This window comes from Eimeria maxima, genomic scaffold (genome assembly GCF_000499605.1).
Source record: "Eimeria maxima Weybridge genomic scaffold, Emw_scaff798, whole genome shotgun sequence".
In the NCBI taxonomy this organism is placed as follows: domain Eukaryota; phylum Apicomplexa; class Conoidasida; order Eucoccidiorida; family Eimeriidae; genus Eimeria; species Eimeria maxima.
The window spans coordinates 1-16,703 of NW_013566774.1; the positions used below are offsets into that span (position 1 = coordinate 1).

Genomic DNA, 16,703 nt, shown 5'->3' on the forward strand with positions numbered 1-16,703 from the left:
GGGGGGGGGGAAACTTACCCAAGCATAGTATATCCAGTTTTCCAGAAGGCGACAGCTTCGTCGTCTGTTGGGGGAGTTTTACCGTTTTTGACAGCGTAAATGATAGTGTATTCCTCTTTAACCTACTCATATATTTCACCGCCACGCATCCGCCACTCGCCCCTGATTACGTAGTGCAGCTTGAGGAGAAACACGCCTGACTTTGATTTAAATTACCATGCATTCCTGTTCTGTTTGCGGTGTGTGCCTGTCTATTTTTTGTATAAGTGTCAAACCGGCTTGGATAAGGTGTTAGCATTGCAGTAGGAGCAGTTCCAATTCTAATGAAAACCCACTATTGGGTTTATTGATGAAGCATCAATCTCAGCGCATGTCAGATTATACAACACATCCTCATACGCGGTGGAAGAAGGGGTTGATTCTGTCAGCCGCATGCTCTTGTTCCCCAATGCAGCAGTGAATTTCGGAAGGTTTAGTCCGTCGGCCTCACGTACGTCATTGACCTCATCCAAGTATTCTTGTAGTTCAGCATCTGCAGAAGAGTCAGCATTAAACATCTTATTGATCACTTTGAACCGATACTCTGTTTCGTTCTGGGTGCGTTTTATGGTCTACAGACGAGGCATCAACAATGGAATCCTGCCCCACCGAGAACCGCAATCGTGGGCTTCAGCTTAAAGTTTTCCTCAACTTTGTGCCACATCTCGGCACTGCGACAATTTAACAGACACGACTCATGCGGTCCAAGTACTCTACTCTTGAGCCGTTGACGTCCTCTCGGGACTTTAAAATCAAGAAGCATGGCACGTTTCGTTGTTTCAGCGCAGGCACTAGGATTATCTGTCGTAGTGTATGTTTGCTTTGTGGTTCGGCATACACACATCGAAATTGGCTGTCTGACTACTAGACGCTGTAGCCACAGGGTTCTTTTCTGAAAGTGTATACTCACCTCACAGGATAGTGCCCTGCTTCAAGGGGAGCTGGCTTGATATAGCAAATGAGGGTCCCCGCCGGACAATCTTTTGGGTGACCACAGTAAATTTTCTGCGGTTCGTCCTTCAACAAGGCGACAAGGCCTATAGGGTTTGGTTTATCATATGCTCCCGTGGCTTGTTGAAACTTGTCTGGGTATTTGCCCCTAAAATGACACACAGAGGGCCTAGATTGGCTTGGGATGCTGTGATATAGCCATCACTATTCGGATGCCCAGAAAGGGTAGGAGGCGGGTGCTGTTACGTTGTACCCACCCAAAAACGTCAAAACCTTTTTTCCATTGCTCAAGGGCTTCCGAGCACGTCATTTCGTCACGCTGGACACCTGGCCGTGTTGCGGAAAAGACAAACGTTTTGCCAGCGTCAACCTCCTGCGAAAATCCAACGCAGCCCTCCTGTTTTCTCTTACTTTTTTATGGTATCCGAGTGCTATTCATATTCAATGTGTAGGATACATCCGTCTCGTGCAGGCCTTTGCGACCACTAAATATGCAGCTGGACCTACAAGTATGTGTGTGAATGTCCCGGCCTTGAGAGCATCGCACTCATTATTGGTGAGAAAGTCTTTAAGATCTTCCGTTGGTTTTCCACTGGCATTTGGTTGGTACTCTGTTGCACTTGGATCCACTTGCCTCCTCCACTCATTTATTTCTTGGGTGCAGTGTTGGTTGCCAGCTGCAGGACGTAGCCGCAGTATTTGCAACCCTGGTTTGTGCCATGATTTGTCATTATAGCGTTTGACCCTTTCGTAATATGCTGTGAAGATAGTGCTTTTGAAAGGGGGTTTGCAGTATTTGCGAAATGTCGTGTCCCTGGAAAGTGTCGGCGGTTGTGTCGGACGAACAACAACAACGACAGCTTTTCATACTTTTCTGGAACCTACTTATCGGCGTCAGTTCAGATGCGTTTTCGCGAAAAGTTCGGAATATGCTTTTGCCCTTAGCGATGGCTTCCGCAAAGCTCCCTTGAGCAATAGCGGATGCGCTCGCAAGTGCGGCACAAACCCAGAGATATTTCATCCCTGGAATGAAGAAAACTACATGTGATATTTAAATATACCGGCGGGTATTGTAGTTTTTAAGAATATCTGAAAGGTTTCACTCCTAAGCGAACCGGAAGCCGACGCACTCTCCTTGCGCCGACTCGGGGCCCGCACGGCCGATTCCTGCGCCAGAAAACAGGCGCACCGGCACAGTGTAGATATTCTAAATTCCATAATATTCAGGACTCCAGTCACATTAGGGCTATTTAGTCCGAAGGTTTCTCCTCTAATTCTTGCTTCCCTCAGTAGCTTAAAACCTATTCCGTGTTCGCTGCATTGGACCAGGCCACCCCATGCGCCAAGGATGGTAACAATAATCAAGGTAGTGGGGCTATTGCTTCATATGCAACAACCTACCAGTACATCTATAAGGGCATATTTTTGAAAATATGAAGAATTAAGTATTATTCCAAAGGAATGAGGGAGAAGAAGAGGACAAGAGAGCATCTGCTGCTGTGTGTGACAGGCCTGGTTAACCACTCAGATCCCGATCCGCTGCTGCTGCAGCTGCTAGTGGTTTGTCGGCTCAGCTGCTGCTGCTGCTAGTGGTTTGTCGGCTCAGCAAACTGGCGAGTTCTGCCGCAGCAAGTGTTTTCCTGTTTGTTTTTATTATTGACTTTTAATTACTGTAATAAAGTAGAATAATAAAATTCGTGTCAATGCCTCGAATGAATGCTCCCAGCCTAGCTTATCCTATGCAGCTGCCACAAGCAGAATGTGGGGACGTGACTGGTCCCTCCGTGTATGTTTGTCTTTGTTGACTATCATATTTCCTTCCAACGTATGGTTTATTTAAGTGCATAATAAGGGAAATTAGTGATCATTGAGCATCTGAAAGCACCTGCTGTTGCCGTTGCTGCAGCAGGTGTCGGGATGTCTCGACTGATCTCTGAGGTTTAGGGTGCCCGCACACCCTGTTGTTTGTGTTGAATTGATATTTACTGCAACAACAACAAAATAGTGCTCTTGGCCCATTAACTTCTTTTCCTATTCTTATTGGGGTCTTTGTGCCAACTGTAGTGCCTAAGATATGTTGATTTAGCGGGGAGGAAGACGAGCGTTTTCCAAAGGTCCTTAATCTTAAGGCAGTGTCGTCATAAACAAGATATGTAAACAGTCAAATTAAAGTTGGATGTATGCTTTGGGAGGGAGAAGGAGGAGCATTTTACAGGGGTCCCTAAAGTTGAGACGGGATCGTCACAAGCAAAAAAAAATATCTAAACAATCAAAAAAAGTTTCCAGACGAAGACCGATCTTCCCCCTCAACTATTACACATGCTTAGCAGATTGGCTGCAGCGAAGGAGTGAAGGATGCATATCGAATTTCCTGCTGCAAGCCAGCCCCACAAGCTCTCGTTGGGGGTACATACATCATAGTTTTGAATTGCTAGAGGGTATTTAAGTAGAAATGATAGTACGATTTTAGCGTTTATCATTCGCAAATGCAGCCTTCATTTTTAAGAGCAAAGGAGGTAATGCAGCAGGTGCAGAAGGAAGTGCAGAAGCAGAGTTCTAGCATAGAATCTGCAGCTACGGCTACAATGAAGTATTGTGGCAAACACTGTTTTGTATTGCCTGTTATTAGCATATACGTGATATACATTAGGTAATACCAGCTAGGAGATGCGAATGTTTGGCAAAGTACTGCATCCATTTCCACTCCGTCACTTTCTCACACTCTTTTCGCCCAGCTGGAGTTGGATCCTTGCAGGGCTACACAATTGAGGAGAGAGCGACTAAGTTTCATTTATACGTTTTCTCGTTTTGCACTTTGTGCACCACCGTCACGGGCCCCCGCTTAGGGAGGCAAGGATTGTGGCGTATGCAGAAGCAGCAGAAGCAACAACAGGAAGCTGCTGCAGTTTCGGGTGGTGGCACGTTTGCTGTTTCTGCGGTTGCTCCGCATACTTCGTCGATGCCTAGAAATTCACTTGAACTGCCGATTTGCATGTCACTAAGCTTAACATGTTTCTGCATCTCCCTAGATGTTTGCAGATCTTATACGTTCGACAAATGTACACAGCTGATATCTACAGTTTTTAACCCGTCTTACGTTCTTCAAGTCATTGGCATGCACACCAATAGTTTTCAGCTGCAGGACGGTGCACGTTGCTTTCAACGGGGATGGCTGTTAGGCATGTACATTAGCAACGGATGCTGCAAACGTCTTGTATGAGTGTTAGACATTAGGGTTGCCTGCCTACGCGGAAGCATTGAAGAGCCTTTGACCTGAAACATCACAATACTAGACAGGATGTCTGCTGATGTCATACTTCAGCAGCTGGTATCAGTCAAACAGAAAGACACCTTACGGGTAATTATGTAGTATTCCCGTACAGCTGCAACAGACTCCTGCTAAAGCCACACCGTTCCAATATGCTGCATGAAGTCATGTAGGTGATATAGTAAGACTGGTCTAGATTGGAGAGACAGTGTTTCGAGCACCATGAAAACCATATCCATTTGAAAGTTTTCCCAAGTTTAAAACTATTCATTGGAATGAATGGGCTGGAACACAAGTCCCACATGCCACAAAAAGCGTCCCAGAGCTCAAATGGTTTGGGCTTGTTGCTGGTCAACTCAACTCCTTGCTGGAAGCATTAGAAGTTGAGTGCAAACAGACCGGCAACCACCAACACGCTGCTCACAAGAGCACAATAGACTGAGGGAGAGCTACCACCACTGCTGAGGGTCTTAGTAACCTTCTTCCAGGTGGTCACTCTGAACTCAAACGCACACAACAGAGGTGTCGACTACACCTTCAAAATACTTGTTCTTGTTACTCCTAGTGGCTACCGTCTAAGAATTCACGATCACAAAGTCCACATGCTCCATTGGCGTGGCTACAAGCGTCGTCCCCCAGAACAAGTACAGTAATATTTAGATAAATGATAAGCATCCAACTGTGCAGACACTGGCTTTAAGTAAAAGGCGAAGATATAGCTCCTGAAGGAAATGAGAATGCTGACCTGATGGGCAATTTTCCTTCCTCGAAGACGGCAGGCTCCAGCACGCAAACCAGACCCTCCTCGCTGCAGTTCGTCACGGTGTAGCACCTGGCTACTGTCTCCTCTCCCTCGCTGACGAGCGAAATAAAGTTTGTTGCTGCTCCCGTCTTGTACATGTCTTCGCTTGAAGTGTACTTCGGAGGAATTGTGACGTCTCTGAATAGACACACAAGCACTTGCTTCACACACGGGACATGCTCTGCAGTTTGAGCATGCACAGGCTATGGAGCTCTCTCAACTGCCTTCACGCCACCTGTTGTTGGTGCAGCAGGAGGAGTGCATCTATTTAAAAGAGACTGCTCGAACAGTTGGAAAGGGAGTTCAAACCCACTTGAACCTCTCATAGCCCTTCTTCCATTCAGTGACGGCGTTAGAGCACGTAGCGCTAGACCCAGAGTAGTACATAACGCTGCGTTTATTGTTGGAAATCTGGGACCAAACACCATCAGGGGAAATAATCAAAAAAGGACTCACTGCATGGTGGTATTAGGTGCTCTGTGCTTCTCCGAGAGTTTTGTGTGGATTCTAAGGCACTCCGAATTGAGCATAAACTAGAAACAGGGATGTCCTAGGGCTCACCAGGATAGGGGCATTTCCAGCCTTGAGGGCATCGCACGTGAGCACCTTGTTCAGCTCCTCGAAATCGTATTCGGCGACCTCTTCGTCAGTCAGATTTGTTGACGTCGGTGACTTAGCAACGAACGCGCTCAGGCCGAGACTGTCTTGTGTACGGAACTCATTGATTTCTTTGAGGCAGTTATCCGCTTCCTCTGATACGACAGAATTTGCAGTGTCTCACACACATTTTTTTCCCTACAGGGTCTTGTCGCGGCGGTCCTTCCTTCTGGTGGGAAGTGCCTTTTCTGACAAAGTAGCGCCGAACGTCAGGCTGAGGCTGCACTTCCTTACGGAATATCTACCAGAAGCAGCCGGCATGTGCCACTCTCCTGCAGAGGTATATAGGTTGCGATTTACATGCAGTCGTTCCATACCGCGTTTTTCAACCTGGATCCTGTTAGCGAGGGCCAAAATCTTTCTCCATGTAGTGTCACTGCAACCATACAAACAGTCTCTCCGTTCTACTGCACTGAGGCCTGCATGCTTGTGTGTACGGCAGCTGTTGCCTATTCGTTGTTTCCGGGAGCAAAGAACGGGTGGGTGTGGCATTGGCCTCTATACAAGCCCTTCCATTGCGAGGAAAGCACAAGCACCGGTTCGCCAGCCCATTAGTACATCCAGAAGCATAGCCGCCAACCGCATAAGGCCAGAATAAGTGGAGGTCTTTAGCGTAAATCTACAGCATCAAAGGTTTATAGTCACCAACACAAATACTACTGTTGTATATAGTCTTCCTGCCAGGCGTCAACGCCCACCTGATGGGCTGTACGCCTTCCACCAAGGTAGGCTTTGAAAGGAAACAGATGAGCGCGGCCTTTTCACAACCTGTAGCGTTATAGCACCTCATCTCGTGCGTTGTATCAACCATAAGAGAGGCAAAACCAGCCACTGCACTCTTGTAGTAGATTTCGCCCTCAGTTTCTTCATCACGTCTGGCGACCTTAGTTTTGAAGGCTGGCGGGACCTCCGGGCTGCAAGCAGTAACATACATCAAGCATACATCATTAAGGAGAGCTTATGTGGATTCGGAAACGCCCTGGCTTATAGGGGCGCAACAACAGTGGTTGTCTGTATGCCACACCGCCAGTTGCACTTCTAGTTTTACACGTCCACTTCGTGATTAAACAGCCTTTGTTTAGATCGGCCCTACAAATTAGTTTCCGATGACCTGCATTCTGTGGAAGTCCCGTTGTGCTGAAGGTGGGAACAGACCCAAGCATATCAAATCCACTTCTCCAGAATTCTATAGCTTCCTCCGGTGTTGGAGGAATTTGACCTTCTTTGACAGCGTAAATGAGAGTGTACTCGTCTTCAACCTGCTCATAGGTTTCACCGCCATGCTTCGTCCACCCCCTTCTGGTGAGGTTGCTCAGCTCTTTTGGAGAAGCACAGCCGACTTTGGTTCAAATAACCATGGTTCCTTGCCCTGCCGGCAGAGTGTATGCCTGTCTACGTTTTGGCTATTTGCTTTACTTGATCGGTTAAGGTATTAGCAGACTCCAACGAGAATAGTTCCGGTTCAAGCGAAAACTGACTTTTGGGTCTATTGACGAACCGTCTATCTCCTTGCAAGTCACGTTGTAAAGCGCGTTCTCATACTTGGTGGACTGGACAACGGATGTTTTCAACTGCAGTTTCGTTTTTCCCGTTGGCGCAGAGAATTTCGGAAGGTCCAGCTCTTCAAGCTCACGAACAGCATTGACAGCGTCCACGCAATCCTGGTGCCCTTTTTCTGCAAGAATAGTCAGTAGAAAATATCAACTGAACAGAGGTATCTACAGTCTGATTCGCTCTCGGTGCTTCTCCTGATTTATATGAAAGATGTCAACAATGGAGTTTTGTCCCACCGCGATCCGCCACTTTGGGCTTCAGATTGAAGCTTTCTTCAACCTTGTGCCACATCTGGGGACTGCAGAAATTTAACAGGCTCAACTATCGTCATGCCCAAATGTTGTGCCACGTAGTCGATGACTTCTTTGTTCCTTGAATTCAAGAAACATAACCTTTCTTGCTCTTGTAGCTCGCGTGTTTGGGCGATTTATCGCTGCACACGTTTGTAGTGATGCTCGAAAAATGGATTGCTAAACCAGTTCTTCGGCTAATACACACTGCCTCCACAGGAAGTTATCCTAAAAGGTGCTGAACGCTCACGTCACAGGATGGTTCCCCTCTTGTATGGCAGGAGGCTTGATATAGCATATGAGGGTTCCCGCATCGCATCCTGTTGGGTTGCCGCAGTAAATTTGCTGCTCTCCCCCGCTTAACAAACTAACAAGGCCTACAGCATTTGGTTTAGCGTATGCACCGGTTCCTTGCTTATATTTTGCAGGGTAATTGCCCCTAAAATGACACGCAGAAGATATGGCCTGACGTGACCTCTTGGGATAGAGCCAGCCCTGTGCGAGGGCTCAGGAGACGTGCGAGACTGCGGTTCTTTCGGTGCACGCACTCGAAGTCGTCAAAACCTGTTTTCCATTGTTCAAGGGCTTCCTCGCAGGTCATTTCGTCGCGCAAAAAATTATCTGGCCGTGAGGCAGAAAAGACAAATGTTTTTCCGGATGTAGTATCATCCTGCAGAAAGCCACTCCAGCTCTCTCGAATTCACTCTTTATTGTTTTGCGGTAAACGAGTGCTATGTACTTCAACAAATACCGCTGGACCTACAATAATGTGTGTGAAGTCCCCGCTTTTGAGAACAGAGCATTCATTAGTGGTAAAGAAAGTGCTAAGATCATTCGTTGGGTTTCCACTGGTATAGGGTTTGTACGCTTTTGCATTAGGATCCACTTGCTTCCTCCATGCATTAATTTCTTCGGTGCAGTGCTGGTCGCCACCTGCAGAGATGTAACCGCAGTATTGTCAACCCTCGCTAAAGCTATTCCTCATCCTTATTGAATTTGACCCCTAAGTGATCTGCTGTGCAATGGACTTTTTTGAACGGCGGTTGCTTGTACTCGTGAAATGTCATGTCCCGTGCGGGTGTCTGCGGCTGTTTGGGCCATACAAACGTGTCAACGACAGTTTTCCAGCGTTTGGTTTCACCCACTTATCGCGGTCAGCTTAGATGCTTGTTGGCGAAAAGCGTGGAGGGAATTTTTGCCCAGAGCGATGGCATCCGCAAAGCTCCCGCGAGCAATGGCGGTTGCCACCGCAAGGGCAGCCCAAGAGCAGAGCGTTTTCATCTCTGGAAAGAAGAAAATTACTTGTTAATACAGACAGATATTGTATTTTCTGAAAATATCCGAAAGTTTGCACTCCTAAACGGGCGGGAAGCCGACGCACCCGCCTGGCGCCGACTCCGGGCCCGCACGGCGGCTTCTGTTGCCTGTGGACCGCCGCACCGGCAGAGTGTAGGTGTGCTAAATTCCATAATATTTAACTCATTAGTATTAGGACGCCAGTTGAATTAGAATTATTCGGTCCAAATCCTTTTTTTCTAATGCTTACTTCCCTCCATAGCTTAAAACCTATTCCGTGTTCGCTGCGGTGAAGCCCAGTGACCCAATTCGCCAACGAATGCAACACTAATTCTAGTGGGGCTACTGTATGATACGCAACAGTCTACTATCGTTAAAGTTTATGCTTTAATATGATAGAAAAATAAAAAAAATAAGGTATTCTAGCCTGAACGTCTACCAACGGCCTTACTCTGGCGGCGGCGACTGCGCCGCAGCGCATATGCACTATGGTGACAACGGATGTATTAAAAGCGGCAGGCAGTATAGCCCCTCTTCGTCATCATATTTTGCTCTCTTACCCACGAACCACTACACCTTAATTGCATAAAACAGCCTCCATTGTACGTACACTACATTATAGATGTCATGCTGCTTCGGACAATTCTGCAGGTCTGAAGAAGACCTGTTGCTCGGTGCCTGCGGCTAGCTGCTGCGGCTGCTGCTAATGCTAAGTGGGCGACCGGCTATGTAGGGGTCAGTACAACTACAGGGGTATATTTCAGAGAATAAGAAGAAAAAAAGTTTCACTTCAAAGGAGAGTTGGAGAAGACGAGGAGAAGAGAGCATTTGCTTCTGTGCGCGTGCATGCGAAGGCTGGTTAACCACTGCGGCCCAGATCCGCTGCTGTTGCTGCTGTTGCAGTTATTGGCTTATCGGCGAAGGAGGCTGGCGAGTTCGACTAAAGCAAATGTTTTCCGCTTTATTTTTATCATTTATTTTTAATTACTTTTTTGCATTAGAATGATAATGTTCATGTTAGTGTCTCGAGTGTATGCCGCGAGCTTCGCTTGTCCTATGCAACCACCACCAGCAGCCTGTGGGGACCTATTGGAGTCCTCTGTATGCTTACCTTTGCTGAATTTTACTTTTCTTGTTATTTTAGCTTCACCAAAATAAATATTGGGGGGAAGTAGGGATCATTGAGCACGTGAAAACATCTCCTGCTGGTGCTGCTCTAGTTGTAGGCATGGGGGTTGGCTCGATTGATCTCTTTGCATAGCTGACGTTTACGGGTCCGTACAGACGCTGCTAGATCTTCTCAATTTCCTCCACCTGCTGCTTTTGCAATTCCAGGCTGCCTGTCTGTGTGTTTGGCGAGTTCGGGGAACGTTGGGCAACTCTTTAAGCCATTTGAGAGAATAGCCAATAGTGTCATTGTAGCGCATTCATAGGAGTACCGTGAGCATGCCACCCAACATCGCCGCCCTGTAAACAACAGCAAACTTTCCTTCCCCCTCCGCGTCCGTCGCATTTCAAGGAGCTCACAAATCCACTTAAACCATGTTGCCAGGGTCAAAGGCGGCTTCTGAAGGTCCATTGACTTTGTCTTTTGCTTGGGGTTGCTGCGTGGTCTCGCTGCCGCATGCGGCGTTTAACCGTCGGTGGCATTGGAGACAAGGGAACAGCTTTCAACTGCCAGCTCCAACTTCCCGTCGGTGTTTCGGTGTACTTCAGGTACACCAGAGACAAGAGAGCCGAAGGACGCAGTGTTGTTCTACAAGTGCATTCCTCATAAAGGAATCGCCTGGTGAATTTGTGCTGAGTGTAGGTAGGGTCGCACAGGAGTAGTGGTATTGCGTTTCGCTTGCCCGCCTGTTCCCTCAAGGCTAACGGTAATTGTGCTGTCATTACTCCGCTACATACAGTTGCCGCCGGCGAAATTTGGGTCCCTGTGGGTAATGCAAGAAAATTGTTTCCAAATGAGATGGTTAACGGTGCCCTGGTGTTGCAGTTTAACTGGTCAGAGCTCTTATACCTTCTGAATGTTGGCTGGTGGCTTCCTTGCAGGGATAAACTTTGGACCTGCTCCTGGACTGCGTTCGATGCAATACAGGAAGCGTCTAGGCGGCTAGGGATCCTCTGGGGGGACGCCGTTATGGAATACCTATGACATCACCTCCCTCATTTCCGCCATTCGAGTTGCTCATCCGGTGTTAGCTGGAACGAATCCCTTGAACAGTCGCCTTCCGAAGGCCATCAGGACAGACAGCAAGCATTTCTCCGTCGCAATTTGTAACGCCGCTACTCTGTCGACGAACGTACTCGCTCCTTTATGGAACGCTGGCTCAACTGCTCTTTTCCGATAAGGATACAAGTGTTGCTGGACACAGTGCGAGGTGCACTGTGGCGTTTATTCCTGGCATTTGGACCTCACTGGTATTGTTTGGATACTTAGGGACCCAAATTAATAATGCAAAACAAGGTCTGTGCCTTTGCCCTAACTTCCATTGTTGCGGATGCCAGATATTGAGCCAGTCCACACAGTTGCACTAGGAAACCGCGTTAACGCAGGCTGTCCGCTTAGGTTTTCCAGCGAAACCAGAAGTACTTTTATTCGACTCCACTCGGATAGTTCTTATGTCAAGGTTATTTCCTTGAATTCGTGCAATTCAGTTCCGTCTGTCCACACGTATTTTAACTCCCGTGTACTTTTTCGATCAAATTCGGGGACACTTAGGTCTAGGTGCGTGTGATGCGTGTGGGAATATGCATCCATATCCTGTATCGAACACCGTACGTGTGCCAAGGTACAGACTAGGCAGTATTGGAGCCCTTCATGAAAACCCGCCAGTTAAAAATTCTTAGGGGATATAGAGCCAGAGGGTTGGGTGCTTGCGCATATACTACCTTTTGAGCGAAGTCAATGCATAAGGCCTAGGTGGAAATTTACCCTTGCAGTTAGTAATTCAGCCTTGAGACCAGCAATGCTGGCAGCAATATAGGGAAAAGGTACCGACTGCCAATTTTTAAGAAGCAGATGCTGTCACTGCAATACACATTTTGAAGGCATCAATATATACAGCCGCCTGGGTTGTATATATTGGTTAGCAAGAATGATTCACTTCGTCCTCGTAGGATTTCAAACAACGCTGTGACAGGACCGCAAAGGAAACGGCAATCTGCCAATTTACAAAATGCATGGTAGATTGCCGACACTCCTCATGCCAGCTTGTGTTGTTGCACTGTTTAACGCACAGTACCTTGGTTGAGGCAGCGTTCTTATTCGCTGTACACAAAATCTTTGAATTCGTCTCTAAGGCCCACGTCTATGAGCATTGGGTTCTGCCTGTCTTTTATTGCCCTTAGGCGTTCATGTGGCATGTCAGTATAGAGAGGAAACTCTTACTCCCCAGCCAGGATATGTCAAAGACTACTGGCAGCATGCAGATACATGTATGGTGCATGGCTGGAATAAAAGGGAGCAAACATTAGGCGGAAAAGCATGAACACGGTCTTTCATGCAGAAATTACACCGTTTGGTATCAGTATTTGTTGTAACTGGCATCACATCCTTGTGCGCCAAAGAAATGCACGTGCTCCAGCTGTCGTTGCAGTACCCTGTCGCGCTAACTCAAACATACAATGCCCCATAGACATAGCCAAAATGTTCTGTGAAATTACTACCATATCTTCTCTTTGCTAACGCCGCATGTACGTCCTTTTACGTGCGCGCTCAAGAAATGCAGCTCACGTTGAAAAAGCTTGCGGTTTTGGTGTATAGGGTCCCTTCATCTCGTCGAATCTAAATGGAAAGCCCCTGACGACACTTCGCCGTTAGTTGTTCCATCCTAAGCCTCGCGGGAACGAAGTGAGACCACCGAAAAGAAACTAGAGTCCGAGGTGAAGTGCTTCAATGCAGATGGCCAAGTGGCAATTGCTGGATGAACACTGCACGGGAGCCTGGGTCCTTACTGCACTGGCACGCAGCTGCAATAAATGCTCACGGCTAGGGTCTCTCATTGTTAACCTTACTGTACCAAGCCGTTTACGTGCACATCAATAGTTTTCAGCTGCAGGAGAGAACGCGCTGCATTTCACTCGGGTGGCTGTTCAGCGTTACCATCAGCTACGCATGCGACAAACTCCTTCTACCAGTGTCAGGGTTTAGGATTTCCTGCTCAAGCGGAAAGATCGAAGCGCATTCAAGGTGAAACTTCGCAATAGCAGGCAGCATGTCTGCCTGTTCAGCACATGAGCCGCTCTTATTAACCAGAAAGAAAGAAATCTTGGCTAAAATCCCGTACAGCTGCGATAAACTCCTGCTAAACACTATGTCCTCACTGTAGGTGACATAGTAAAATTGCCTAGATTGGAGTGATCAGTGGATGGCGCATCACTAAACCTGTACCCATTTGAAAATTTGCCCGAGTTTAAAACTATTTGGAATAAATGGGCCGGCACACGATTCCAACACGCTCTAACAAGCGTCTTACAGCCCAAACCGTTTGGGTTTGTGGCTGCTCAACTCAGCTCCGTATTGGAGGCATTTAGAAGATGAATGCAAACAGAGCGACAACGACCAACACGCTGCTCAGAAGAGCACCATAGACGGAGGTAGCGCTAGCTCCATTACTGAAGGTCGTGGTAACTTTCTGCCAGGTGGCCTCACTGAACACAAACACAAAAAACAACACTGTCGATTACGGCTACCGAAAACGTGCTCTTGCGACTTCCACTGGGAGTCTATATGAGAATTCATGATCTGGCATTGCACTGGCTCCGTTGACATGGCAGCATGGGTGGTTCTGCAAGAGCGATTTTATAATATATAGTAGATAAATGATAAGCATCCAAATGCGAAGACACTTTAATAGAGGGCTCATAGACGGTATAGCTCCTGCAGGAAATGAGAATACTGACGTGATGGGCGATTTGCCATCCTCGAAGACGGCAGGCTCCAACACGCAAACCAAGCCTGGATCCGTGCAACCGTCGACTCTGTAGCACGTGGCTGCGGTCTCTTTTCCCTCGCTGACAAGCGAGATAAAATTTGTGGCTGCTCCCGTCTTGTACATTGTTTCGCTTGAAGTGTACGCTGGAGGAATTGTGAGGTCTCTGAAGAGACACAAAAGCGTTGCTTCACACACGGGATACTCTCTTTAGTTTGAGAATACGGTTATGGAAACGTCTCAATTGGCTTCACGCCATGCGCTGTCGAAGGAGGCCTGTGTTAATTGGAAAGGAGCTGCTCGAAATGTTCGGTACTTAACCCTACTTGAACTTGTCATAGCCCTTCTTCCATTCGGTGACGGCGTCAGAGCATGTGCTAGAGCCAGAGTAGTACATTAGGCTGCGTTTTGTGAGGGTAGACTGAGAGCAAAGCGCATAAGGACCCACCATGAGGGCAAGTAATCATATCACAATTTACTATATGATGCTATTAGGTGCTCTCGTGTTCTGCGGGAGTTTTGTGGGAATTCCAAGGCACTTCACGTGGCCAAACAACTAGGAAAAGGGGTGTCCTTGGTCTCACCAAGAAGGGGGCATTTCCAGACTTGAGGGCGTCGCACGTTAACATCTCTAACGCCTCGGATGCCCTAGTGGTGACCCCATCGGCACCAGAATCGGTCGAACTCGATGTCTTAGCAACGAAGGCGTTAAGGCCGAGGCCGTCCTGGGTGCGGAACTCATTGATTTCTGTGAGACAGTTCTCCGTTTCCTCTGACAGGGCACAATTGACAGTGGCGAAAAGCACGGTTGCTTCTTAGCAGTGGTTTGTCGCTGTTTACCTTCAGGTTGTGAATACCTTTCTTAGAGCCCAGAGCTCACAAACATCCGGTTGAAGCTCCACTTCTTTACGGAATATCTCTACGTGTAGCAGCCAGCATTTGTCATCGTCACAAGACGATGACAATGCTGGCCTTCATTTGATGCAGTAATGCTGGCTGCCACACGTAGATATGCTGTAAGCGGTAGTCTCTGTAGCTTCTCCTTACGGAGTTTTACGAACTTCATACTCTTGTCGTAATTGTCGTTGCTATCGAGGGTCAAAATCTTTTGCCATGTAGTGGCACTGCACATACACAAAGTCCCACCGTTCCGTAACACCGGCGTTTGTGATCGTGATTGCAGTCGCTGTTTCCTGCTCGTTCGGGGTTCCCACCTATTAGTTTTTTCTGGGGCACAATGCGGGTGGTTGTGGTACAGGCACCTCTAGAGAAGAAGCTTTCTCATGAATAGAGTCGGCGACACACGCTAGGCAACAGGCCGGCACACCAAGGAGCATAACAGCAAATCGCCAGAAGCCATATATTGCGTTGAGGTGAGTTTGCATATACGGCATCAAATGGTTACAAGCAGAAACATAAGTGTTTCTGTCTTATAGAGTTTCCCTGCCGAGCTTCAAAGCCCACCTGATAGGCTTTTCGCCTTCAACCAAGGTGGGCGCCGAAAGGAAGCAGATAACCGCTGCCTTTGAGCATCCCGTAGCGTTATAGCACCTCATCTCGCGTGCGGCATCAACCATAAGAGAGACAAAACCAGCCACTGCGTTGTCGTAGTAGATTTCGCCATCAGCTGTTTCAGCACGCATCTCGACCTTCGCCTTGAAGGCTGGCGGGACGTCGGGGCTGCAGGCAGTGACAAACATCACGGACTTTCCCAACAGGGGAGCTCTTTGAGGACAGGGAGTTCCTTGGTGCACAGAGGTGCACCAACAGTGGCTCTCCGCATGCAGCAGCGCAAATTACAGTTCTTATTGTTGTGCTGTCCTTCATGATTTAACACCGTCTTGAATTAAATCGGCTATACGAACAAGTTCATGATGGTCTTCGTTTTGGGCTTGCCCTGTGCTAGTAGGGGTGGGAGCTGACCCTAGCTCATTATAGCCAGTTTTCCAGAAGTCTACAGCTTCTGCTGCTGTTGGGGGAGCGTCGTCTTTGACAGCGTAGATGAGAGTGTAGTGGTCTTCAACCTGCTCATGGAGTTCACCAACACCCACCAGCCACTCTCCCCTGCTTCTTGCAGCTTTTGAGTGTGGCATAGCTAACGTGGCTTTGAAGTACAATGGTCCCTTGCTCTGCTTGTGGTGTGGGTGGGAGTCTACTTTCCGGATATTTGTTCAATGTGATTGGATAAGGAGTTAGCCGTTACCAGTGAGATTAGTTTCCTTTCGAGTAAAAACTCACTTTTGGGTCTATTGATGCCTCCTCTATCTGGGCGCATGTCACGTTATACAGCGCGTCCTCATAAGGGGTGGAGGGGGTTCTTGATTTCTTCAATCTCAATCTCATTTTGTCCTTTGGAGGAGTGAATTTCTCAAGGTTCAAACCGTCGGCCCCACGCACAGCATTGACCGCGTCCACGAATTCTTGATCACTGCCTACGAGACCATTCAGTACAAAATAGTCGCTGAACAGCGGAATCTACAGTCTGTTTCACTCTGGGTGCTTTCTATGACTTCTCTGTAAGATTTTAAGGGCCGAACTTAGATTCTTGTCCCACTGTGAGCCTCCAGTTTTGGCTTGAGCTTGTAGCTTTCCTGCACCTTGTGCCACATCTGTGCACTGAAGCAATTTAACAGACACAGCTCATTTCATCTCCAAATGTTGTCCTGTTCCCTAGTGGTGGAAGTAGTATAGTAGCTTTGATTCCAAGCAACAAAACATTTCTTGCTTTATCTTGCCTATTCAGGGGATTATTCGCGGTGTACGCTTGTAGCACTGCTCAACAAGCACATCCCTAAACTAATATTTCCACTATTAGACACTGTCTCCCCATGGCGTTGTCCAAAGAGGTGTTGTACGCTCACGTCACAGGACGAGCGTTTTCTTGGAAGGGTGACGGCTTGATATAGCAAAGGACA

The 16,703-nt window shown here is 47.7% G+C and overlaps 3 protein-coding genes across 3 annotated transcripts; all 3 read right to left on the reverse strand.

The window, feature by feature from the left end:
* Positions 1-18: 18 nt before the first annotated feature.
* EMWEY_00043380 (SAG family member) lies at positions 19-703 on the reverse strand (the record flags this gene model as incomplete). The annotated part of the gene is made up of 3 exons (XM_013482839.1): positions 19-122; positions 336-532; positions 649-703. Coding segments are annotated over 3 exons (356 nt in total), but the record flags the coding sequence as incomplete, so codon positions are not given.
* A 3,931-nt stretch (positions 704-4,634) lies between these two features.
* EMWEY_00043390 (SAG family member) lies at positions 4,635-7,562 on the reverse strand (the record flags this gene model as incomplete). Its single annotated transcript, XM_013482840.1, has 9 exons — positions 4,635-4,755; positions 5,004-5,198; positions 5,374-5,471; positions 5,622-5,812; positions 6,035-6,093; positions 6,416-6,631; positions 6,873-6,976; positions 7,196-7,392; positions 7,508-7,562. 9 exons carry the CDS (start codon positions 7,560-7,562, stop codon positions 4,635-4,637), a joined length of 1,236 nt encoding a protein of 411 aa, XP_013338294.1.
* A 5,824-nt stretch (positions 7,563-13,386) lies between these two features.
* Positions 13,387-16,397, reverse strand: EMWEY_00043400 (SAG family member; the record flags this gene model as incomplete). The annotated part of the gene is made up of 9 exons (XM_013482841.1): positions 13,387-13,507; positions 13,760-13,954; positions 14,115-14,209; positions 14,373-14,560; positions 14,746-14,912; positions 15,253-15,468; positions 15,712-15,812; positions 16,027-16,220; positions 16,343-16,397. The coding sequence occupies 9 exons, from the start codon at positions 16,395-16,397 to the stop codon at positions 13,387-13,389; spliced, it is 1,332 nt and encodes a 443-aa protein (XP_013338295.1).
* Between the last annotated feature and the right edge of the window lie 306 nt (positions 16,398-16,703).